At 39.6% G+C, this 27,982-nt stretch overlaps 1 protein-coding gene across 1 annotated transcript in view; it reads right to left on the bottom strand.

The window, feature by feature from the left end:
- Positions 1-7,190: 7,190 nt before the first annotated feature.
- Positions 7,191-27,982, bottom strand: part of setbp1 (SET binding protein 1) — a 96,410-nt gene continuing 75,618 nt past the window's right edge. Inside the window, exons 3-4 of the mRNA XM_065284497.1 lie at positions 15,099-18,423; positions 7,191-10,636 (exon numbers count right to left, since the gene is read on the bottom strand). Of these exons, the coding sequence (XP_065140569.1) occupies positions 10,143-10,636; positions 15,099-18,423 (3,819 nt within the window). The 3' untranslated portion in view covers positions 7,191-10,142. The remainder of the gene's footprint in view (positions 10,637-15,098; positions 18,424-27,982) is intronic.

The raw sequence follows: 27,982 nt of genomic DNA, 5'->3' as shown, positions 1-27,982 counted from the left end.
CGTTGGGAGAGCTTTCCTGTAAGACCCGGAGAAACAAAGAACGAGAAAAAGTTACAAGAAAGTAAATCTCAAGTTCAAGTGACTATGTCATGCAGGAAAAATTGTCGAAGGAAAAGAGGTGAAGGTTTGATTGATGAGTTTCCTTTACGGCAGCAGAGCGAGGGAGGGATGAGGGATGCGCTCAGCATCCACATCCAAACGCTCCAGCTTGGCTGCTAACTACATCAAATAAATAACCAGTGTGGTCTTTAATCATGAAAGCGACAAACCATCTGGAAATCTTATTGTTCAAATCATTATTAAACCGGTTCGTTTGATTGTGTCTATTGAGCCATACATTTATTTTATGGTATTATATATTATTAATATCATTTAGGCCTTTTAGGAAGCATAAATATAGTTTACTAACCTTGAATGAGTACATTTAGGAAATCCTGTACATTCCTACTGTACTGTAAGTATCTGAGGGCCACAGGCCAGGTGATGTTTTCATCACTAACAAACACAAATGTTTTTACAACCATAAATTTGTACTATATATAGTTATCAGTGGAGTTAGTGTAGACGCACACCCAAACAGTTTTGACATATGTGCGAACAGAAAGACTTGTTTGTTGTCATGAATTAAGCTGCTGTTACTGTATGTACTGACAGTCTCAATGATGGCTTATCCCTCTAATAGACCTCAAATAAGTTTTTAAAGAGCGGGGCTAGTTGTCACATCATTTCTCAGGTTTATTTCTTTACTGGCTATTAAACATTTTCAGGTTTTTGCCAAACATAAAGTTTATTTCTTTACCGGAACACATGTTCACATTTTCAGAATATAAAAGAATACATTTCATATTTTTTATTTCTGTATGGTTTAGGGTAGGGTTATGGTGGTAACGTTTGTCGATAAAAACACGAAAATATACAGCAATCTTTATGATATGAAAGATTTGTAAATATTTTATGAATTTGTAGCTGTAAAAACGTAATAATGCTACAATTAAATGTTGCAAATATGCACACTCCAGAGTCTATTCAAACAGAAGTTTTGTTGAAAGTTAAGTAGAAAGTTAAGTAATAACAGTGAGACAAGGCTGGTTGGTCGAGCATTGTGTTAGCAACACTTAGTTCAGGGGTTCGATCCCTGGAGCCCAATCTCATTAAGTGCATATTAATAGCACGTAGTGTGAAAAGTCGTGCAATACATACGAAATTCCAATTTTGCATGCATATGATATGCCAGTCCGTCCCGTTCACCTAACACGGCGGATCTTTTTGTTTCATCATGTATTGGTTTTTCAAAATTTTCAGTTTTTTTAACTATTGTCGCTTGGTTTTGGGGTAAGAACGACTTTTTGTTACATACAATATAGGCCTGTCGATTAATTGCGATTAATAGCATACAAAATAAATGTTTTTGTATAATATATATGTATGCACTGTGTGTGTAATTATTTTGTATATATAACTACACCCACATGCATATATGTATTTAAAAAATTATTACATGTATATAAATATTTATTTAGATTTTAATATATTTTATATTATATACAATTCTTAAATGTATACATGATTGTGTGTATTTATATACGGTATGATAATTATACACAATACACACACAAATATATTTTGTGCAAACAAACTTTTATTTTGTATGCGATTATTCGCGATTATTCGTTTGACAGCCCTTATAAAATTACATCCTAACCCAAACCCTAATTCTAACCCCAGAAAGGGGTTGAAAGATTTGTTAATATTTTTCGTTTTTCTACTATTGTCACTCGGGTTTGGGGTTAGAACGACTTTTTGTAACATAAATTTACATCCTATCCCAAACCCCAATTCTAACCCCAACTTGAATCGACCATGGTTTAAAAATAGACAAAAACACGTAGAAACCTATATATTAAATGACATCCTAAAACAAATCCCAAATCTAACCCCAAATCCAGGTAACAATAATAAAAGAACTGAAAAAATATGAATTTTCTTTCACATCCTGAATATATGCCAGTTGCTTTAGCTGGAAATTTTCTATTTTAGTTCAATTTAAACTTTTGTGTGGAAGACAACAATTAATAAAGATTAGGGTTGTGACGAGATCTCGCGAGATTAAATATGTATCATGAAATTAATTATGTCATGAGATTTCTCATGGAGGTGAATTGCTGGCCGTTTCTCAAACAAAAGGCTGCATCCTTTGGAGGTCGCATTTGTAGACTGCATACGTCATAAAGTCTTATTACAGAATATAAAGACAATTATGAAGTTTAATATTATTTTAAGTTTATCGTAAATTGACTTGACTTGCCATGACTTGTCAATGTAATGCTCGGTAACTGAAATAAACCAGGCTTGATGACGTATGCTGTCTGAATATGTGACCTCCGGAGGATGGAGCTTTCTGTTTGAGAAATGGCCATTGTCCTAATATCAGCACAAAGTTAAGTTTCTGGCTAAACCTTTTCCAGTGCAATGTGCACGTATTATATTCTGTCTTTTATTGCGTGTGCTTTTTTATTTGGGTTTCCAATAATGTTCGTCTGAGACGCGTTGTGTTTGTCTGTGGATCAGTGAAGCGTCTCAGCAGATGAAACCCTCACGATTTTATCTTTGCATGTTCTTGCTCAAGAATAACAGTGGCTTTATCATTTCTATTGCAAAGAATTATACACATATTAAAGATTTAAATGGATTTAAACATTATTCGGCTAAAAGTAAGCATCTAAAGTGAAAGTAACAGATGCGGGTCCATTAGCGCCCCCTACAGGCATTTGTTGTAATACATTATGCTGTTTTTTATTACAAAGGCTACATACACTCACCTTAAGGATTATTGGGAACACCTGTTCAATTTCTCATTAATGCAATTATTGAATCAACCAATCGCATGGCAGTTCCTTCAATGCATTTAGGGGTGTGGTCCTGGTCAAGACAATCTCCTGAACTCCAAACTAAATGTCAGAATGGGAAAGAAAGTTGATTTAAGCAATTTTGAGTGTGGCATGGTTGTTGGTGCCAGACGGGCCGGTCTGAGTATTTCACAATCTGCTCAGTTACTGGGATTTTCACGCACAACCATTTCTAGGGTTTACAAAGAATGGTGTGAAAAGGGAAAAACATCCAGTATGCGGCAGTCCTGTGGGCAAAAATGCCTTGTTGATGCTAGAGGTCAGAGGAGAATGGACCGACTGATTCAAGCTGATAGAAGGGCAACTTTGACTGAAATAACCACTCGTTACAATCGAGGTATGCAGCAAAGCATTTGTGAAGCCACAACACGCACAACCTTGATGGGCTACAACAGCAGAAGACCCCACCAGGTACCACTCATCTCCACTATAAATAGGAAAAAGAGGCTACAATTTGCACAAGCTCACCAAAATTGGACCGTGAAAGACTGGAAAAATTTTGCCTGGCTGGATGAGTCTCGATTTCTGTTGAGATATTCAGATGGTAGAGAAAGAATTTGCCGTAAACAGAATGAGAACATGGAACCATCATTGCATCGTCATTATTATGTCATTTTAGGTTATTGCTTACTGGTTCTATTTTTATTACCAAAAATATCAAAATACTTCATTATCAATTAGCAAAATAATTGTTAGGGACAGTCCTAGATTAGTTTAAAGATTTCAAAATAATGTGATTTCAGTTTTCCATTCATTTATTTTATCATTGAGGATAAAAAAAAAAAGTAAAAATCCTGTCTTGTTCTCGTGAACCTAATCTCATGTCTTGTCTTGTGGATTAAGTGTCTCTTCACACCCCTAATTGAGATTAAATCAATTTAAGACTATCTGAAATTAACACCAGTGCGAAAAATAACACTTCTGTAATAGACCTATCAACTCACAGTCCCTGCAGAAAAAGCCCAAGTGACACTTTAACAATGTTTGGGTTACTAACCCCCATCTCTTTAGTCATGCATTACAATTAGATGTCCATGAACTCCACCAACAAGTTTTACCCTAATACCCCACAAGCTAAATCTTGTTTCTCTGGTGAACTTGCAACCTTCGATTTCACACGTTATCTGTCATCTGCATGGGTTTGTGTAGAAGCAGTCATTTTAAGCATTCACCCCTATAAATAAGGATTTCTCTGGTCTTATTTTCTCTATGCTCTGCCATGTAAATCACAAATTCTTCTGCTGACATATTCTGGAGCAAGCGCGTTTTAAAACCCCCATCACGTAGTCTGCAAAACACTAACAGCTTCATTCGCTAACCAAATTGGTGTGACTCGGGCTGTCACCGTAGCAACTGCAGCCCTGCCAGTTGCCAATCATAGAGAACAGCATCCTTTGCGACGTATACGCACAGACATATCCTAAATTGTAAATGGTGCTTCAGAGCAATGGCTGGGTTTATTACATGCTGAGGTATATCAGATGCCTGAAGAGGAAACAATTAAATATTTGTTCTTTATTGAAGGATTTTGATGCAATGTGCATCTTAAATCTTTAGAAATTTAAATTTGAACAACATGAAGTAAATAAATCAGTATTTAGGCTTTGGTTGCAGCCGAAAGGCAATGACACATCTGAGAATCATTGGACACCAGTGAAAGTCTTGGCTGTCATCCCAAAAATAATGACAGGCTGTGGTTACAAACACCGAACTAGTACTCTAGAGTATGTCTGCAGTGTTAAGGGATTCAAAGAGTGAAGGTAAGGTTGATAGTTAACAGTGTTTAGGATGACAGATTAATATTCAGTAGATATTACAGTGCCAACAGCAGATGAATATCAGTGAAGAACAACTAGAGAAGTAATTTATCTGTTTGTAGGAACGTCGAAACCGACATGGAGGATTCATTTCATGTCTGTGATAAACACAAAAAGCCGCATTCTCATCTGCACCCCATTATCTGTAAACAGCCAGACTTTTGTCATCTGCTCTTATTTCCAAGCAAAACCTCCCATTTTCGGCAGAAATTACAGCCTCAGATTTTCCGCCCTACGCACGTTGCGATGTCATACGTGCTCGCATTCACCAGACTGACTCGAGATATTTTATTCAAGCCAAGTGGAGCACTGGAGTATTTGGGCAGTTCCTCCAGCTGCCATGGCAACAGGAATTTTACAGAGGCACAGGCCTATGGTTAGACGCTTTTCACTTTGCCTTCACCAACCAATGGCTGGGACTCCGGCCAATCCGTTTATCTCTGCTGTGCAGTGTTGTGGTAATGCAGTGAATGCCACTATATGCACAGGAATGCCCTTAACTACACTACACACTGCTAAATGATGATATACACAAAATCTGCGCAAAATTTGCAACTCAAAAGAGAGAGAGACAGGGAGAGATTTTTTTTTGCATTTAAAAAATAAACACGTACACATGACAGCAGTGCTGTCAAAAACATCAGTGTTTATGAAATATGCTAAAAAGGCATGCATTATGCATGCCAGGCCAGTAGATGGCAATGTCGCTTTTTAAAGAAACACTATACGCCTGCGCACAGCACATACAAATAGACGTGCTGAGTCCCAATTCGCCTACTTATACTACGACCTAAAATTATGTACTGTTTTTGTGAGGAAAATGTACATACTTTTGAATGTGTAGCAAAAGAGTATGCACGTTCTGGGACGTACTTCGATGACGTCATGCAAAGTGAACGAAAACGTGGTTGCCTAGTTACGCACACCACGACTGTTAACAATATTTCATTCATTCTTATAACTTATGTCAAATATAATTTTATTTACTATTCCCATCTTTATTTCTCATCGTTTTTTTCACAATACATTTTACAATCTGTTCTACCAAGTTAAGGAGTGAAGCAGAGCGTCATTAGAACCAAACGCAGGTCGTTTGTGAGGCTGCTGGTTCTGTCGTTCATGTGCAATGTGTGTAACAAAAGCTACTTATTTTAAAGTCCAAATATTAAAAAGTTTATAGTATAACTATTGTTTAACGTATTTTATACTTACATATAACTCAAAAATACTCAGATGAAAATGAACCATGCTTTTACTACAGTAAAAGTGTAGTAACCATGTTTCTTTCGCTGGACTGATAAAGTTAACAATTCTACAGCCACAGTATTACTACAAATAAGCAAGAGGGTCGGTGTGGTTAAGCTCCTCCCTCCCGCACGCAATGGGTTGTGGGCATTATTAGCCGTTAGAGTGTGCATTGATCTGCATTCTAACCGGAAATAGTAGACCATCCGGGTATCTTTGGGATACTCATTTCAACATACTACGATTTGGGACGTACTAATTCTAGTTTCGAATACTATTTCGGACGGATAGTATGCGAATTGGGACTCAGCAACGGTTTCATCGGACGCACGTGCTGTGACGCGATTACGCGTCTGTTCAGAACTTTACTTCCGGTTTCATCTTTTTTTATGGTCTGACTAGTTGCTAAACTGAACTCTTTAAGAAATACACTTAATCGAAAATAACAAATGTTTTGGTTTCCTAGGTAATCTACGTGTTGTTTATTTTGCTTGTTATAGAAATAAACTATTTTAAAAGGACTTTGTTGTTATTTATTCTTAGCAGAGTTTATCGGAAGTTACGTTGACCACCATAGCCACTTGTTTATGTTGTTACTGCTATACAGAGTGATAGGTACAAAAAATCAAGATGGGGAAAACACCTAGCAGTTTTGTTTTGGACAGAAAATAAGGAAGGTTTATTACTATGTGACCCTTGACAAAATGTGTAAACTTTTTTGGAGAAGCGTATATAAACTATTTATCTTGAACAGCACAAAATACAGCCGCCATTGTTGTTTTGGTTATACTCATGCATGCCTATAAACTGAATTAACATGTGTGCTTAACGTCACAGTTATTCACGGTTACATAATTTTTACAGCAATGACAAGGTGTCATGTTCACAAACTTGCACTTTGAAACCTGTCATCAAAAGTTTGCTTTTAGGACCCCCAAAAACATTACTGAGTAAATGTGTAAACAAACTAAATAAAATGTTTTTCATTTTTAGTTAAAAACTTAGAGAGAGACAGAGATAGAAATAGATAGACAGACAGACAGACAGATAAACTAAATACTACATTTGTATAAAAAACTATTATAGTAGTATAGCAGCAATATAATAAATATTTGCGCAAAAAATTGTGCAAAACTTTTTTATGTATAAATGTATAAGGGTTTAAATATTAGGACTTAAATATCAACACAAATACACAAAAAAGACAAACGATAAACCGATGTGTGTTCTCGATAAATTCATTTATTATTTTTTTGCACAATAAATGACATGAACAAGATCGACTGTATTTTAAGCTCGCAAGACTGCTCACCAGCAACGGTGCACAACATGAGCTTAACAGTAAGGGAAAGAGAAATAAAAAAATAAAACTACAAGATCATGAACGGCAAACGTGACCAAACACATGCAAGCTTACATGTATGTACATATGTACAGTGCGGTATTATAAACACGTCTGTATACACCGTTACACGACACACAAATGTGTATACATACATTCTATGTACAATGCATATGTTTGTGTGTACATCAGGTATTTATTCTTTTGTATATACGTCCATTATTTGCTGTTTTTAATATCCATACAATGTACAAAATGCTTTATGAATTTAAAATCCATTACAAAAAACCATATCAAACAATGTATAAGATCGTATCTAAATCGAAATATTTGACTTCTCCAAAATGTGTTCGCATACAATCAAACAGGGCATGCAGATACAGAAATCAAATTATCAAAATGGTCATAACACCATGTACTGTAGGTACGAATTAAAAATTTTAATATCGATAAGAGCATGTGTTGTGTCCTTATTAGGAGTATTACTTTTCGATTAACACTTTGCGTCTACACAAATCAAAATATGATACTAGTGACAATATTGGAGTGGATAACGTTCTCTCTCTCTCTCTGTGTGTGATCTTGGTAATATTTACTTGACACAAACAGCGTGTAATGGAATCGCTATGGTAGTTTAAGAACATAAAAAATAAACCTTCAACTTCACAAGGCACCACTTATCAGCTGGTGGAGAAAATCTATCTGGCGTTACGAAATCACAGAAGCCAAGCTGCCAGGCTTTGTTCCCAAAGCCACTTTTTGACTACTATCTATAATCATGTTTCTGAAAACTGCTACGGTGTACATTTTCTTTCAAAACATCGATTTTGTCTTTTGGTGCTTCAAGCACGGACAAAAGGTCAACATTTTTTGGCAACGTTTCAAGGTGGTTAGCAAAACCAGTTCGAGGCAAATAGCTGCCAGCATATGATGATTTTTTTAGCTTAAATGCGAGATCACGTGGACAGAACGGTTCGTAACACCGAGCCACTGCATGTCTGGCTTTGGACAACTGTGAATTAAACATACAGCATCGACGCGATTCTTAGGAATAATCCATGCAGCTTTACGGCAATCCAGAGACGGTAGACTATTTACAAGGAAAAACTTGTCGAATTTAACATTTGCATAAGGCTGCACTGCTTAGAGGTCAATTTTCCTCTTTAGACAATGATTAGAACTGATAGTCAGTTTTAGCACAATGACAAACTACTAGATATTGTAACTTTTAAGATTTCAGTAAGACCACTTTATTGTTTAAACCGTTTAAACAGAAAACGCAAAGCTGACGAAATAGTCGATACGCGTCAACAATCTGATGCATAGTAAATAAGCATTTCGAAAACCCTCGCTGGGTTCAGTTATAGACATATCTCTTATGGGTATTTAGTCGTGTGCTATATGTGCTGTCTGGTCACTGAATTGTTACGGAGTATAAATCGAGTATATGCATGTATAGTTAAAATGAAGCCGATTAGAATAAAACAACCGACCTGTGAAGATTTATTGAAATATTAAACACGTTACGACCATGACAGCGAACAAGATTATTGTTTATGTACACTCTTGATTAATATCTCGCCGTTAAGCTTTCCTTGTACCTGAACATGTTATGGATTTATAGACAAACGTAAGGCACATATGAAAAACTGAGAAATCAATAACAAATGGAAAGCTATTCAAATTAGGACCACATTCAACTCGTTTCTAATGCAGAAAAACCTATTTTCGACTATGTATGTGACGTCATAAATTGTCTTCTGTGTACATTCTGGTTTCTATTTCCAACCGATCCAAATAAGAGATTAATAAACAGATAAGCACACTGTCACACTCAGTATCCATTCATAGTAATATACACAAGCAGCTACACCGAAACCGATCTATCCTATGACGCACAACTACACTGATACTTTGGTCATGTAAATATCTAATACTGACAGGTATATAGACATACTAAATTATTGTTTAATTGACAAGAGCAGGCACATTCTCAAAATTACTCTGGAGAAGGCGATTTCGAAAATATTCTCCAGACGTTCGCTGATATTTAAAGCAAAAACCAACACCAACATTGTAAAATCCCATCCCATCCCAAATAAAGAGAAAAGAAATAAGTGCTTTGTTGGTTTAAAATGCAACCGTAGCATTTTTCATCTGGCCTGGTCTCCGGTTGACTGGGTTTTATTTTTTATTTACTCTGTACCGTGTCTTTATTAACCCTGCAGTGATTCAGGATTACGTCACTAAATAAGTGTACCAACTCCAACACGAGGTTGCGTATGTCACATCTATTTCTATTTGGTTAAAACAAAATAGCATTATATGGTTTTTGACTCGATATGAAGACGGTATAGGTAGATCTAAAATACTTTGAAAAGTTAGAATATGTTGATATGTACAGTGAAACTACAGGGTTTAATTGGAAAGTATTGCCATTAGTTCGTGCCTGAAACACACCTGAGCACAGGCGAATGAGTTGTGTGAGCAATTGGGTTACCTGTTGTTCAAAATCGATTTCAGTCAGACGATCTGTGCTTTGTGCTCGAGCGAAACAAAAGAAAAATACAAATAAAAAAGTGCACGGTACCGTAATTAGTTCATTTACATGTGCTGGTAGATTTCGGCTAAAGCCGCCGTTTCGATCCTCCCTGTTATGGGCTTTGGGAGATTTGGGAGAAGTTCAATTGGTCTCCTCGAGAGGAAAGTATGTGATAGTATCTTGGTTCTCAGTGAATGCCCATTAGAATATGTCAGTAGAATTAAGATCAAAACAAAAACTGAGAAACGATACAAAGACCCAAGCACAAGGCTGACTCACAGTGGACTATTTTAATGAGGAGCTTCATCTCGCCTGTTTCCTCTGCCTTTCCGGTTAGGAGACTCTATTTGGAGCTCCGGCTGAACTTTGTGCCAGTACTTCCCTCCCTGTGTCGATGGTGGGTTGAATTGGGATCTGGCCATGTGTACCACTGACTCGATAGCGTCTGTGATAGAGTCGTGATTGGAGAACTCAAGCTGAGCGGGGACGAGGCCGGTGTGAAGGCTCCTTTTGCCGGGAAGATCCACGCACTTTTCCAGAACTGGCATCTGACCCGTCGATCCGTCCTCGAGAGGAAGCGGGCACTTCCTCGGCCTCCCTCTGCGTCGCTTCACCATGTTGTTCCCCGTCTTGGCTTGCCTCTGAAGCCTCTTGACTTTCAGAATCTTGTTGACGTGATCCAGGTTCTTCTTGGTGGTGAGAACTTTGGAGTAGGCGCACGTTGGCTGCTCATCATCCTCCTGCATTTCGACGGGCTTGTGCCTCCTCCTGTAGAAACCGGGATCTGAAAGGAAACCAAAATGCATAAGAACAATGTTAATTGTGAAAAAGTAGTGCAGTAAACATCTTGCTGACGCAATTGATTTGCACATCATCGCGCTTGGTGAAAGCAGTGATACTTCTAAAGTAAACAAAGCCTACACAGCCAGATAGAAAGAGATGAACGTTCTTCTTGTGGTTAATGATGTGACAATCCAATGTGTCGACAAGCTAATTTGTATTAGCTGGTGTGTAAATATTCCCGCTATAGAGAACCAATCGTAATTGATACAGGCCAGCTTGCTGGGTGCTTGTCACTCTAACAGAGCGAACTATTAATAAACCGACACGAGATCCTGAAGCAACAGCTCAGTTAACACTCGACATGTGCAGAACGTGCATAACAAGGAAACATCGGGAACCTCCCACTTAACAACGAATACAGTCCGTATTCACATTCACAGTGAATAGATGCGTCTGGAATTAAGAGTAATAAACTACGAGGCCTCTGATACATTTGTGATTAATTTACTGTCTCTATACTTCACGTCGGAGCTTTGGAGGGAAGCCCAGAGCGGAGGAAATGCTGGCTTTCTGGCAGACGCTTTTGAAATGAGTTCAGACAGCACAAAGCTGCCTAAAAATGTGTGTTCCACATCTAAGATCTCTTCTCGTATCTCTAGAGAGGTCTCTTTTCACTCCATCTGGTAGGTTTCCATGAAAACAAACAAGAGCTGTAATTGTGGATGATGTTTGGAGCTGGATCGCGATCAGGAGCATTCTATGGATTTCTAGGTTTCTCCTAAGGCTCGGCAGAGATCGCACCTGTGCAAACTTCAAAACAGGATATGCTCCGTGATTGCGAGCCATAAATCATATCTGCTTAATCTGCTCATTATGGTATTACAATGAAGTAAGGTGCACAGTGTTTTTTAAGTGAAAAAGCGAATATAGAAAGAATTGAAAAGTCCTTTAAAAAAGTCATATACACATTCACTCAGAATAAAAAGGTGTGTGCACAAGTGGTATGTTCTGACAGGGCAAAAAAAACAAAAACTTACCAGTCTTTCAACTATAAACCCTGTTTAAGGCGGGCTTGAACTTAAAGAGAGTTACCCCTTAATTAACTCACCCTTAAGCCATCATCAATGTATATGATTATCTTTATCAGATTAACACAATTGGAATTATATTAGAAAAAATATTGTCCTGGCTCTTCCAAGCTTTATGCAGGGTTCACACCAGATGCAGTAGACATGGCAAGCGCGAGTGATTTACATGTAAAGTCAATGCAAAGACGCGATTAGGCATCTCGTGGCGCGGTACACGCGGTAAGCTCGGCGCGAATGGGGCGTTCCCCGAGAATTAATAGTTGCCGCGGGAAAAGCGCAAGTTGAAAAATCTGGACTTTGCTGTTGTAGTGACGTGATTACAGGAAACGAGCGAAGTGGCGGAGTCTCAGTGGAGTGGCAGAAGTCCCTCCGATGACGCGAATTTCCGCGTCAATGTCTTGAATGCCTAGAAATTCCCGCACGGCTTTCATGTGCGAATGAAGCGAGTGAACTCAAATGTTCAAGCGTCCAACTTCGCGCGAATAGCGCGTTTTGGGCACCTCTACCACGGCTGGTGGGAATGCACCAATATAATGTTAGTGAATGGTGCTTCTGATTTAAAGCCCAAAATAGTCAGGTAAAAACCGACGTGTGTTTACAAAAGCATGCATTTCCAGTGTATGGTGTAGTGTTCGAGACGTAGTGGGAGAAGTGATGAACATGGAAAAAATCCCTGTTTCTACTATTTCCTGACTAGTGTTTTGTTTTGTTCTCTGCACTTCCGCGTTCGCCACTACACCACTACTTCTCGTAGGCTACATCCTACATCATACGCTGGAATTGCACCCCTTCGTTAACACGCATTGGTCGTTACCGGAAGCTAGTTATTTTATTTGGTAAAGTTTTAAATATTGATATTTTTCTTGCAAAATTGCTTCGATTGCCCTCAGAAGGCCTTTATTAACCCCTTGGAGATGTGTGGAATACTTTTGTGAAGGATGGATGAACTTTTTTGGGCTTCAAATTAAAAGCACCATTTACTATCATTATAAAGCTTGGAATAGTCAGGACATTTTCTAATATAACTTCAATTGTGTTTGGCTGAAAAAAGATAATCATATACATCGAGGATGGCTGGAGGGTGAGTAAAAAATGGGGTAATTTTTATTTTTGGCTGAACTATCCCTTTAAGAGGATTTTCCTGTCATCGAGTTCACTTGTATACAGTATAGAGAGAGATCTTTGACGTATATTGTATTATGCTTGTTTATATTGTATATGATTGTATTGTGCTTGTTTATATTTTACTATTATAATTTTCATTCTGCATCAATGCAAACATTTTCATGACACTTATATGTACCAGTAAATTAACTTTTAACAATCACACCTTGCAAGCAATGTGTTTCAGTTTTAACAAGAACAATTATCATTCAGTTGCAAAACACCTGCGCAGGTTCGGATCCGACTTAATCTAAACAAAAGGAAAAAAACACGCATGGGTCACTAACCAGCTGTGCATGGGCTCCTTCAGCCCATTTGGTTTTAATAAAGTGATACGTGTGCTTGGCTAAACATGAGCCCTTCCCTCTCTGGCCTCAGTTTATCACAGGAAAAACTTGCAGATTCTTCCCAAGTGCCAACAAATCATTGGACAGGGACATTCGTTTTCAAAGAAAGCGTCACAACTCATTTATTCCCTGAAATCTCTACCTGCATCCTGCGCACAATGTTTTCATTAGAGGCAGCAATTTATGGACTCGCCTCGCCGCCGTCGCCACAGCTCGACACAGCGCGCCAATGGAGGCCTACTTCCTGTTGTCATAGCAACCGAATTCCACAGTTCAAAGGTAAACGATTTAGAAAACAAAACAATTACGGTGGCGTAAGAGCGCTTTTGTCAAGGCAAGCTAATAATTTAATGCATGAAATCCATGTTAGGTAGGCATTTCTGTAGACCTGCTTAAACATTAACTGGTATACCATTAGCAAAATTCATAGGGGTTTCCCTGCTTGCTACAGTGCAGAACTTTAAGGAAACATCAAACTGTATACCAGTTAGCTCCATCAAAGGGAATTCCTCTTGTGCCAGCAAAAAAGTGGCAATGAGTTTTAAGTTAAAGCCAGCCTTAGTTACACAGAGCTTAGAGAGCTGAAAGACCTGTATGTTAAGTGCCCCATCAGATTTTCAATCCACACCACATGTGCTCACTAATGTATGATGAATTACTTTCAAGGGCCTTTCAGGGGTGATATTTCTCGTGTCGATATTCAAAACACTAAATTCGCCTGCAAGAACCAGCACATGAGCTCTAAATGCTTTAATCTTTATCATGCTAAAATAACAGAATATTATGAAAAGCATTTGCAGATTTGCTGTGTATAGGTAGTTGATGTTTCACATGGATTTTAGGTTAAACTGTAAGCTTGTATGTATAAAACGTGTTTCACAACAACTTTCCTTAAAATATTGCATAGCCATATATGCATTTAACGTTTAAAACTTGCCAACACAAAAACCTTATACAACAATAGCTACCCAGCATTATATAATGGCAGATTTATATGTTTTAGGATAACAATATATGCCAAAACATCAACCCCCAACTAGACATTCTCATCATAATGATTAACAGTCTAATTACAAAATGTAAATCCGTAGCAAATAAATCGAATTAATTATAAATGAGATGTGACCTTAAATGCAAATGTCCGCATATAAAAGTGTAACTTTACTGTAATGTATTGCACAACATCCATTACCAACAGCAAAACATGCAGCTGTCATAAAAACGCAATTCTGTCAAAGCAAGCTTATCTAAAGCCATGCTTTGAAATCAACACAGATGCTCGCTTAGGTGGGATATATGTCATATTTCACTGTTTAAGTACAACAAACTAGCTCTTTGAAGCGTCTAGTTAATTCATGAAGGTGGGTGGCAGCAGGCAGAATGTGAGTCATCCTCATAGTTTCCCTAGGGGAGTGAAAATGTAATCTAACTGTGCCTAGGGCTTGCAATTCCCCTTCAGTGGAGTAGACTGGATTCATTAAACCTCCTGGCTTCTCTCCAGCTCTTTTAACAAGAGGCAAGGTTTTTTATTGCATGTCTGTAGAATATAAATCAAAATGTGTGAATATATCTCTAAGAAAAACCACTGGCAAGCAGGGCCGAAAAGGGAGGAGAGAGAAAATTGTGAGTTATTGTTGTCTCCATCCATGCATTACGCTCCCTTGGCCAGATGTACTGAGAACTGAATATAAAGTGTTTGGAAATGGCTTTTGCTCCTCTAGCTTTTGTGCATAAGAGCTGATTTACCAGAGGATCGATCTGGTAAACCACACTTCAACACAATTTCTAATTCAGAGGTAATCTAACTAAATAACTAAGCAAATATTTTGTATGGAACTTGCACTTATAAATATTCAGTTTTTACCTGCCACAGCTGTGTCTGAGCACTGGTATACATGCTCTGCCCTTTCTTCCCTACTTCCTTGAAAAGATGCCAGGCTTCCCCCTCTGTATGTTGCGAAGTCCTCCAAGCTATGCCTCCTGCCGTGTATGCTAGAATCATTCTCCCCTAAGTGCTGGTCCCTAAACGAGTCCAGTGCCTGGTCCTGGCTGGCTCGTAGGCGTTCGTGTGGTTGTCTAGTGCAGATATTCAGGAAGTTATTGAGTGTCTCCCCTCGAGTGCGTTTACAATGCTGAGAGTCAGATAAGGATAATGACGAGAGAGTGTCTACTTCAAAGTAGTTTCTGGGAGCTTTCGGCGAAGCGTCTGTGCTTAGCTTGCCTCTTTGCTTGTCCTTCATTTTGGACAGAGAGTTTTTGTCCAGTCTGAGAAAGGCAGGACCCTGGGTTCCGCTGAAGAGTCCACCAAGGTCCTCCCTTTGTGGGATGCACTGATCTTCCTTGTGTTTGTGCTTGTACTTGTGTTTGCGTTTGTGGAGACAGACACTTGCCAAACAGCTGTTCGATGGGTGATGGGAGTCGCCTATCCTTGACGGCATTTCATGCGGCATAGTTTTTGCTCTATGCCTGTTAGTAGCAAGAAGACCAGAAGATGCGCTGGGGTGGAACTTTGGTGGAGGGACTGGTGGCCTCATGAGAGGAGAGCCTGAGGATCCAAGTGCATGAGATAAGTACAAGGGTGAAGGGTACTGACCATAATAGCCCATGTTTAGCATACTTGTGGCAAGAGGCATGGATGTGTAAGGCATTGCGTAGGATGCATAGTAACTGCCACCAGGCACTGGGCAGCCAAACCCTTGAATAAAAGGCATCTTAGATATAGGCTCGTTTGATTTGGCCGGCCTACCGCGCCTCCTCTTTGACTTTTCAGAGCTCCTGCGAAGATGCACAGGGTGCACAGGGTCATAGGGATAGTACGACATGGGATAGTAGTGGTCAAAGTTGAGACGGAAGATGCTGGGATACGAATTCTCATGGTAGAATTTGTAACTACGATGGGAAATCCTTAAGACCTGGAATTTGCTAACAAGCTCCTCCAGGTCGTCTATGAATTGCAGATCATCCCGGCTCTGGAGGCCCTTGCGCTTTCTCCGATGCTTCTGCTTTTTCAGATTCTCTTGAGCGAAGAAGTTTTCCACAGCAACCGTGGTGGTGCGTTTCTGGTAGTGTCCCCTTGCAGCTTTCCCCTTAGCCTCTACACCAGCAGCCTCTGTGGCATCAAAACTGCAAAGATCAAAGGAGTATCTTCTGCGAGATGCTGGACCTTTCTCAGCCTGGTCTGATGTGCTGTTGTTATCAGTGCCAATTCCACTATCACTGGGGATTGTCTCTTCACTGTGGGACTCGCTAATTGGAGACAGAGTAACTTCTTTGATAGAAGCCACTTCAGACAGGTGAGATGGTGAGTTGGCCATTAGTCTTGGGGGAGAAAGCTTCCAGTTACTACCGAGCAAGCCCTTATGTGTTTTTGTGGGCAATGCACTGATAGGCTGTAGATTTGGCATTGTCTTCAGGTCGTGCTGGCTGGTGTCTGTGGTGGCAGGGTGAGCCATTCCACCTGCTGCAGAGTGAGCAGGGAGAGAATGCATAACCCTGGGAGAAGGCATTCCAGGTGCGGACAATGTATTAGAAGGCACTAGAGGGTTCTCAAATGGACTGGAAATAGGCAACGAGTGCTTATCACTGGCTTTGTGCTCATTTTGCTGGGCTTGCAGATCGACTCTGGGTTTCCTTCCCCGCTTTTTGCCTATGTAAATAGTCCCGCGCTTGCTTACGTTGATTTGCTTGCCAAAGCGGGCCTCGATTGTCGATGCCATAGTTGACATGGCATTTGAAACCGGTACATTTGACTTCAAGGCAAGATTGCCGGTACTAGAAGTAGACAAAAGTTCATTCAAAATGCTCTGCATCTTTACCAGTTTCATTCTTTTGACTGCCCTCTTTTTAAGGACACCTTCTTGACCTGATTTCTTGACTTTTAACTGCTGTGCCGAAGGGGATTTGTTTATGGCCAACTGTACCAGTTTTGACATATTGTGTTTTTTCCTTCTCTTTGAAGTGCTTGTTGAATCTTGGGCAATAGGGCTAACGGGGCTTGTTGCTGTGCCTTCGTGAATTGTCTCCACAGTGAGCAACGGCTGCTTTTTGGGCCTGCCACGTTTCTTCTTTACAGGACTGATGACTGTCAAACTGTTTGTGTTTGTGTAGAGTGGGCTGGATGGGGTAATCGGAAAGGCGGAGGGCGGCTCTTCGATGGACAGAGATTGATTTACGTCTGTACGAAGAGCAGAGTTCTGGGACTTTAAATAAGACCACCTGTCCTTGACCTTTAATTGCCTCCCATCTGTTTGCTTGTCAGCATCAATCACTGATCTCGGTCTCCCAGCTGGGACTTTCCTCGGTCTATTCGGAAACATCTCAACATCATTAGTCACTGTTTCAGCACGGTCTTCCTGTAAATTCACACCAAATTGGTTTGGTGCACTAAATTCTGTTTTCTTTGTCATTTTAGGTCTTGTGCTACCTTGGTCACATTTATCAGTCATTTCGACATGCTGTGTGGTTTGTGCATCATCTAACAAAATGTTTTCTCCAGCTACTTGTCTATTTCTTTTCTTTTTACTTCTAGATTCATCTATTTGATGGGCCCCACCAATTGATATTGTCTTATACTCATCATCTGTGCTATTCCTTGACTTCTCAGGCTCCTCTTTCTCAAATTCACTTTTATCCGTGTTGTATGATTGTTTCTCCTTCTCCTTACTGCCTTGATTTTCAGTATCCTTGTCCATCTTTTTGGCCCAATGAAAGTCAAAATTGTTGGTGGCCAAAGCCTTTGTTGACTCTTTCCTTCCATATTTCCGTTTGATGTTTCCAAACACTTGCTCGGTGACTTCCTGCAAACCCTTGTCTTTGTTGAAAGATGAATGTGTCAAAACAATTGACTCAGTTGGGGGACTCGCTGTTACATCAGCTGGAGATGATGCTATGGCAGGGGAAAAGAGATTTCCAGAAGAACCCTCCGTGACTTTTTTTACTTGCATTTTGGAGAATGTGGCACCGGACTCTGATAAAGAGTTCCGGTGGCATGTCGATTCTCGTTTTGATTCCGGTTCTTTCCCCTGTTGCTCTTGAGATGCTTTGTCTCCTACAGTATCCAATGACTTTGTCCAGTCAAGATGGTGAATGTCGTTGCTTTTAGACTCATGCTTTGGTTTTGTGCTCTCCCCAGGGACATCCATCATCACACTGTCCATTTTATCCACAAGTTTATAAGGCCTCTCATAGGTCTGAAAATGGAAGAGAAAATAAACAATTTAGAAACTGAAACAAAACTACATTATACTCGCTCATACACTTAAAGATTAAGAGAATAAACTTAAACATCATTTTGCATTAAGTAGCCTGGCAGAGAAAAACATTCACACCTCATATAAAAAATTACAACTAGGAACCTACATGCTGTTACTGATAACAACTACTGTTTTACTGCCAAGTTCTCAGCTAGTGGGCCACACCCACAGAAGAGCATATAATACCATATACCATTGTGCAACCCTTTGAGACTTGTGGTTTAGTCTGTTAGAAATAACGTATTGCAAGATCAGCACTTGATACTAGGATATGTTCTGTAAAGCCATCCTGTTTTCAAAGCCAACAGCTACAGGCGGTAATGAAGTTTAACCACAGTTTTGTTTTTCGGCAGGTCAACTTCCATTTCAGAGCTCTGCAGCTGAGGCTAAGACAGTCTATGCTGCGGTTTCAGATTAGTTTACATCTGGGGTCTCACATCAGGCATTCAACAGACCAAATGCACAATGTACGGTAAAAATTGAGAAAAGACTAATTGTACTTATGTTACTGTGTAAAATGGCAGTTAAAAAAAAAATAAAACATTCAAATTAAAGTCTTTAGAGGTTTTAAGCTTAGACGCGCTTTAAAGGAAGAGGTGGGAATATGTTTCTTTGGCATCAACACGACTGATTACATCATCTAAAGATCATTTGGTCTCCTGGAGTCTGGTTTGTTTGGGTCAGAGCATAGCGAATGAAAATATTTTAACATTAACAAAGTAATGTGTGGAAAGACAAACGTGGAAAGAAACAAAATAGACTACGAGTTTATGTAAGTGCCCATGAAAATGCCATGCTAGAGTCAAGAAAACTCGGACTCCAGTCAAAAAATGTGCTTAACTTAACTGAACAACATTGAGTAAAATAAAAGCATCTCACACTTAATAAACCCGGGAGACTTAGGTCTGATGCTTTTAGAAAAAGCAGCATTTCTTCGATTTTTTTTAACTAGGTCCACTGTCTAAGCCAATGCCATGCAGTCGATTTGACATATTTAGCCTGGTACTCCCCCTAAGTCAATGGGACTTCAAACTTGGCTTGCAACTTTCCTCTGTACCCTATCGTTTCCTTCTCTGCACTAGTATGACCACATACAGTATATGAAAAAAATGTTATCAGACACAAGAACTGCCATCGGTTGCAGTTTAATTTAAAACCAATTTAAAAACCACAAGAGCTACCCATGACAGGTTCAATGACCGCAGACAATTATGCAGTCTAATGGCACACCTTATAATGGTGACCTGTCTTCCTCTCACACTATTTCAAATTGTCTTTTTGTTCTTCCTCTAATCAGCCAAGAGTAATGCCTCACTTAACTCCACACCATCTTCTGAATGAACCCGTTTTATCTGCTGTGCACAGCCTTCACCCACAACATCTCAGCGTTGCATGTGTATTTCAAGAGTCATTTCTCGGTCTAATCCTTTTCAATATCATTCAATCAGTGGTTTTTAATTAAAGGGAAGCAGACATTAATAAGGGATCGCTCCTCTGCCAAGCTTGTCCTTTTTATTTCCCGCATCTGTGAGAAACTGCATCACCTTTCAGATTCCTAATCCTGTAATCCTATGAGGAATTTGTGGTCTCCCTCGGCCCACAGGATACAGTCTCCGCTCTTGAATGCCAAGTCTCCCGGCCACCCTTTAATTTGCCTAAACGGCATTATATTCCCACCTCCCATCACCAAAACGATATTTGAGGGATATGGCATTAACTCGGCATTGAGCATGTCAACGCCACTCTTCAAACTCATTATTAAACTCTTAAATTTCTGTATGGGAAAGTGACAGAGAACTGCTTTCCCAAAACCATAAACTGTCATCCATTTCTTATTCCTTTTATTAGAAGAAAAACATTTCCAATTTCTTCTACTTAATAAAGTTACTTTGAAAATACCATGTCAAATATGTAAGAAAAAAAATCATACGGTGTCCAGGGAATTTGTTTACAGAGACATTTCTGAGTTCACATTCTGATGTGTTAAAGCGTTTGAGGGGTGTAAATTTAAGTGACAGCAGTCCTCTGTCCTCAATGTAAATACACCACAACATACTGCGTAAATGTGTTGACAGCGAGTCCCTCACCAGATAATAAAAATCTCTGCAGTCATAAATGAGTTATGAGTCCTCTAATGAGCGCTTCCTATCTGCTGTAAACAGAAAAGCAGTTCTGGCAGGGCTGCTGGGCAGCCTGGCGCTATAGGCATCGAATCCAGGCGGACACCATTTCACTCAAAAGCCCAGAACTGCAGGAGATGAGCCGGTCTCAGACCAGATAAACAGACAGCTGAGATTACAGAGTCCTATGCATGATAATAAGCTAAGTTTGGCATCCACACGGAGCCCTCGATACCCCTTTTTTCGACCCTCTTGCATTTTTTTGCTAGCTCTTCTTGTTCTCTTCGTTTTTTCCCTCCATCACCGTCATGGTAATTGGCCAGCCAAAGCGTCATTGGCCTCTTGTGTGTTTGGTAACCATGGGATACCGTGAGTCAGAGCTACCGAAAATAGACAGAAACACAGTGAGCCAAACATGCAACTTCGCCCAACTGATACCCAGCCAAACTGGCGTTACCCTGCACTAAATTCTGCCTGTCCTGGTGCAAGAGCTCAGTGTTTGCCTTTTAGACTGACAGATGAGCACTCCACAAGTCTGATGTTGAATCAACACAGCTTGGCGTGACGCCGAAGTTCGGACATTGATAAAAGATGCAAACACTAGAGCAGCTTGAAGACGAAGAGATGCTACCAAAAATGCGACTGCCACACAACAAATGTGGTAAGTGTTGGAAAAAATTCAAAATACGTCCCCCAGCTGTCACTGGGGCAGTACCCTTTGAAAAGGCCCTAATACGTACCATTAGTAACAGATATGTATACATTTGAAACAAATATATACCATTGAGATACATGATACATAAGACAGGGTTAGGGTAACTCAAATTGGCTTGAAGCCATTTCTGATATTGACCTCTTGTAGGAGGGTCTCAGAGCTATTTCAACATTCAAAAAAGCTATTATTTACCTTATAAAACTTAAAAAAATATAAATATTGGTTTCTATCTTTTTAATGTACACTTACATTTTTATTAGCCCCCTGCATACATTTATCTTTTGCACGTTTTTCCTAATCTCTCCTAACATGGCCACCTGATAGCTTAAGCCTCTTTTCCTCATTCGCTCACCCTCCCTATGAGGTGTCACCAGGATTTTCCCACAGCACTTTGCAGTTCGGGCGGCCAGCCTAAAGGGCTCGTTATAGTCGTGCGTAAGTCCTACGGCGTAGGCGCGACGGCGTAGGTTCCGCGTCGGTTTTCATTTATACTTTTGCGTCGTCCTCCGCGTCGACGTGCAAACACACCCGCAAACCGCTGGTAGGCAGTATCCACGCGTGTAACCACAGTAGCAGCGCGACCGTCAGAGAAAAAGAAGCTTGGCAAGTTAACCCACAAACGAAGAAGAAATAGCAAATTGTTTTGTATAATTTGAGAAGACCACCTGATTAATGATGGAAGTAAATAAACAGCGACTTTTGTTGCAGTTTGAGTTAAATCACTCCTCAACTTGGCTCATCTTTGTTTTTACCGTCACAAACGGAAATACCTATGACGCAGTTTTTTTTACCTGACGGGAGGGGTTCTGGTGGACCAATCACAGCGCTTGTGGTCCGCGTAGATCTGACGTGCTGTTAAATTTTTTGTGAGGTGCGCGTCAGGCTTCGCAGAGCTACGCACAGGCTACGGATAGCTACGGCGTAGAACCCACGCACGACTAGAAATCGCCCTTTAGCTGGGAAAACCTACCGCCTTAACTAGGTCGTTAAAAACAAATTAGCCGAAATGAGATAAAGACATGGTCCGTTATGTCTGGAGGATAGCCAGTTGAAAAAACACGTGTCCGTGAGAACTGTAAGTGGACTTATGTTTCAGGATTATTTAAGCCTGTTATTGTATTAGTCTATAGTTCTTGCAAATTCAAAGTTAGTTAGCTGGTGATTTTGTAGTTTGAGCAACCTGCTCGATAGGTTTCACATGCCTGTTGATTAGATACAATTGTTGAGCGCTCTTGCTCACTTTATGTTCATTATTTACATGCTACAGTAGTTACACTCCTTTAAGATAATGTAATTAATAGTGGGAAATAATCAGTTTTTACCATTTTTTCGCTATCTATCATCATTCGCCAGACATTGTACATGATCACACAACCAGTTTTTCCTTGACATCAGGGACAGCTCGGCTCATGGTTGCTTTGCAATGAAAGATGCCTCCCGAGTGCTTTGGAAAGGAAAAAGCGGCATTTTTAAACATGTGAACGGGCCCCTTAAAAGTTTAAATATATTATCAAACAAAAGTAAATTAAAATTATTTATAGGATTGTGTTAATATTTGGCAGCTAATGCGGACCACAGAGAGGGCTGCAAATGGCCCCAGGTCAGCAGTTTGATACCTGGGTCAGGGACTTAAATGAACTCTTTAGGTGCAAAGCTGTACTTCTTGAAAGGGTACAGCCCCAGTGACAGCTGTATTTTTTTTGACAGTGTACCTTGAGGGCCCATTCTTTCCTTTTTGATGTCTTCCTTACGATTGAACACACTTTTATAAATCGATTAGCATGACGGCAGTAAAGCTTTGTTTTCTAACCAAACGACAGAGCTCTAGCCACAGGCTAATTGGTCAAATTACAGGCTTTGTAACACGGTCTCACTAACACTTTCAGAATTGGTTAGTGAAAGCCAGTGCCGACTCGTTCGACAGCCCTTGTGCTGTGATGGCCGTGGGTAATCTGACACGAGTTGAGGACACACACACCTGGATAGTGTGTCACTCACCTGATCTGGAAAATCTAGATCTAGTTACAAAGCTTGAAGCATCTTTACATCCGTCTTAGTACAGACAGCATGACCAGATGGACCAAATGGATAAACAAGGGGCTTTTTAGTGTAAAATGTTACAATGTGCTTGATTATTAAAATCATTATTTTTATTAACAACCAACTATCATATAAACCTCATCAAAAATCCACAAACATCAAATATAACTTCAAGCAACAAGGCGTTTCCCTTTATTCAAAGATTAGGAATTTATTACTCTTAAATCCATTCAAGGTGACAGTGACCCCCAAAATGTCTTATCTGTTCAGTTTCGTTAATATGGCTTGAACTATAATCCATTGCATTTTACTATCCATAATCTCTGCGAGATGTAACTTTAAAAGTAATGTCCTGTGTTAAGCTCTATAGACATCATCCATTACTTTTTTATGGTTACAGTGATCCATTTATAATGGAAGTATATGGGGTAATAAATGTTAAAGTGCAGACTTTAAACAAGTTTGGAAGAATTGCTAACCATGCCCATTTAAAAAAAAATGGAATAATTAAAAACATCTACTTAAAACAAAGCTAATTGTTTGGACCATTGTAATAATAGTTTTTAGAAATTTATATTAAAAGACAATGTTAATTAGATGCTTTTTGGCACAATTAATTTCTCTACAGTAATGGATGTTATTCCACAAATGCTGTGAATAAATTTAGTATGGAACCCTGACATTACAATCTTGTTATCAGGTGAGAAACGGTTTACGTTTAACTTAATTCTCATTTATCCATGCTCTTTTCGACCACATTAAAATTAGCATGAAAAAGAGCTCTTTAACAAAGGAAACAAACACCAGGCATTTCAATTTCGCACTCTCGCAGTCTAATGCTTTTAATGAGGAATTAGATTGATTGGACGAGAGGGTCAAACGCAAACAAGCCCTTCTCTCTCATTGGCTACGCTGCCGTACTCTCTCATCTCTTAATTTGCCTTTTATTACTATTAGCCCCCGTAATCACCGCAATTGGCTTTAAAGTTCCAGTCACGCTGTGTGTTTGTTAGCGTGGGGAATAATTAATTATGAGAAGTCCCACCAGGCTCTGTGAACTCATGCGCCCTGCTTGAACTGACTGATTAACAGACTGTAGGCAGCAGTCACGGCGTTCTCAATCTACTGCTAACCCATGAAAGATGAACCGTGCTGTCGACCGCCAGCGTCGCCGGAGAGATAGTAAACGATTGTGAAAAGCATCCCGGTCACCCTCCTTCCTAGAGCGTCGACACAACATCAACAAAGTAATATTTGTCCCTCTTCACAATATGTGCGCATTCTTCAATCTTGAATGGAGACCCATCTGGATCACGGTCATTCACGGGCCAGGATGAAGGGGGAAAAATGAGCTCTTTCTGATGGCCATTAAAAAACGTCAACGGATACATTAAGGCACGGCTCGCAAAACGCATTTGGCACAAACAGAATAGAGCACTCAGTTCGTTCCAGAGACGCTGTGTCAATATGTGAACAGAAAATGAAACATTTGCGGCAGTTCAGTGGCTGAATAGAGGACGCTAGATGCCAACTCAAGATGCTTAGATTCTAGAAACATCTGTGTTGTATAACATCGGCTTTTTAAAGCAATTCACTCAGAACAGCAGCTTAAGTGATGATAAGAAATCCACAGGGCTCTACTTTACTAGCTTATGGCCATTGTGTGGAGAGGCAGAGTCGAGGTCTTGTCAAGTCCAAGAAATGTACCCGACCCAAAATGATCCAAATCACTTTTTACCCAGACCCAACATGTATAAATAATTTTTCTTAAAGAAAGACCCAACCCAAGAAAATTAGTCCTGAGTCCGACCTGAACCAGTGTCAATTATTTTTACCGACTGGACCGAATGTAAACGGCACCGATGTGTATGCAGTCTGCAGCCCTGCACGCACCAGTCAGACAGAAAAAACCCTGATGGCCTTGCAACAAATCTGGCCCGCTGCTCCATTTATTTTAATTTGTTATCTGATGATGACACCAAGGTTACGCCTAAAATGTAAATTTAAATTGATTGACAGGTATGTGTGTGTCTCAACGAAAATTAACCGAACGCCAGCCACACAATGTCGCAAGCGCTCTTGGCAAATAGAGGAGGGGTTTAAAAAGGACATCGACACACACAATAAAGTTTGGGTCGTCTCGGGTCTGTTCTGCAAAAACACATTCATTTTAAATTACCCGAGACCTGATGCTGCTAATATTATACCCGACCCATGGCGGAGGCACACGTGTAACTTTTAAACCCCAAAACTTGGAACTAAGGCCGCATTTACACTGCCCTTTAAAGTGGCCCAATTCCTTTTTTTTCTGATATTCTCCAATCGGTTACTGGCCTCATTCATATGTGGAAATAGATCAGATATTAATCAAATACATGCATTCGCGTTAGGGTTGTGCCAATGGACGATATAGAGACACCATCGTGATGCCACGCCCCGCCCCACTCCGCTGCGAGTCGACACACACTAACTCTCTTTCTTAGACTATAGTTAACGTAAAATCTTTGCAAGAGTTGGTCTATAAATTACATTTAAAATATGACTAATGCATATATGCTATTTTAAATACTGTAGTCTATGCCAGAGACATGACGTGAGTTAGTCTGTGAAAATATCCTGTCAGGCATTTGATCTTGACATTGTTAGAATCTTGCCTTTTGACATGTTGTACATTTAACTTAAAATATTTAATTTTGTACAAAATACAGCCCATACTAATACATTATTAGTAGCCTATTGTAGTGTCTCGAGAGATTGTGCTCATTGTTACATATGTCTGTGGCTATACTGCACTGAAGCGGCAGTTTAAAGGTGCTCTAAGCGAATTCACGCGTTTTAGACCATAAAACATTTTTTGTTACATACAGCAAACATCTCCTCACTATCTGCTTGCTGCCTGTCCGCTGATCAAACTGTAAAAAAACGCGATCTCTGTAGACAGCCCAGGCTTCGCAAACTGCAATAAAAACACAGAGGCCAAACCTAGCACCACGAAACAAAACAAAGTGTTCCAGCCAATAAATGACAAGAAGGATTTGGGGGTGGGGGTTGAACGCGTTCATGAAAGCACAGAAGGGAGGGGGAGGAGTTAGCTACGCTCCATTTGTTTGAAAACGGTTCAAACATCAACAAAAAGTGACTTCTCACAGAATCGCTGAGAACGCCTTTAAGATATAAACCCAGAATTCAGCGAACGTCAAGAACAAGAAAACGGGAACAATGCGGGATTTACATACACAGACCATGTTTAAATTTCGATGTTTTTGGCCAGAAAAACCAACTTGTTCACTTTGTCTGGTTTTAATAAACTGCGTATTGTAGTGCTGGCTGCTCCCCGCGGTGCTGAAGACCCGCTCTGATGGAGTACTGGTGGCACATATGCACAGAAATTTACGTGCAACCTATTGGAAAGCACGGAGGAGTCATTTGGTTAGTAAAATAAGGAATTATAGCTTTTAAATCGAAGAAAAAATTTTTTATGTAAAGAGATATTTTAAAAAGTGCACAACTCTTCTTAAGTGGAATAAATCTACCTTTTCCCCTTATGTGCATCCTATTGTAAAGAGTCATTAGTTGGGTTAGTGAAAGAACGAAATTATAGCTTTTAAGTACAAAAAAGTGTTTATATAAAGATATATATTTAAAAAAGGTGCACAACTTCTTAAGTGAAAGTAATGAAGTAAAATAACGAATAATAATTATATAGTAACGAATAAATATAAAAAAAACAAACGGCTAAAGATATCATCATCCATCGCAATGGTTTAACCTAACCATCGTCAACTGCCAATATAGGGGACATCGACCAACCCTAATTCCCATCCGCAATGTAAGCGGAGAGATCGGATATTCCAATGTGTAAGACATGTCCTGCATCACTGAAAATGTTTTTTTACATTTTACTTCTGTGGTTTAAGCTGTGTGGGGTCAGTATGTCTACCTTGAATCGTTTTGTCAAGTGAAAATGCATATATCGAATACGAGTCGCTTTCAAAAGATGATGCAAGCGGGTCGTCAAAAAATCGCATACAGACAACAAATCGGAATTGGGCATCAAGATATGCAATATAAAACCAAGCCTAAGTGGAGCCGTGAAGACCTCTAAGACAGTCATTTATTAAGTAGCGGCCTGCTTAAAACTCTTTACAGTAAGGTTTCAGTATACTCGTTTATAATTGTTACTAAGACAGCAAGAATTAGGAAGGCCTTCTAACAACCTTATCGAAACAGACAGGCGACACAGCACTGGTAGTGTGCATGCAGCATATTTGATTATTGTTTGTTCACTGTGCATAAACTAATGAATTTTTAAAATGTGTTTGTAAATGCTGAAATGAACGTGTAATGAGATAAATAATGCTGTACAAGTATAGTTTCATTATTAGTTAATATTAATGTAATGTAAGGTCAAATTGAACCTAATTGTAAAATAATACCAAAAAAAAAAAACAAAGAATCTTTAGCTGTTATGTTAAATCTGTTCACCCATCAAGGTCAAGCTGAGTTGTTGGCTTGTTATAGAAAAATTTTAAAATAAACTATAAACGGTTTCATCAGACGCACATGCGGTGATGCAATACGCGTCCACACTTTACTTCCGGTTTCAGTTTTTTTTTATGGT

Source organism: Paramisgurnus dabryanus, chromosome 5 (genome assembly GCF_030506205.2).
Source record: "Paramisgurnus dabryanus chromosome 5, PD_genome_1.1, whole genome shotgun sequence".
Classification (NCBI taxonomy): domain Eukaryota; kingdom Metazoa; phylum Chordata; class Actinopteri; order Cypriniformes; family Cobitidae; genus Paramisgurnus; species Paramisgurnus dabryanus.
Note: the sequence above shows the minus strand (reverse complement) of the source record. Positions and strands in the feature narration are given on the sequence as shown.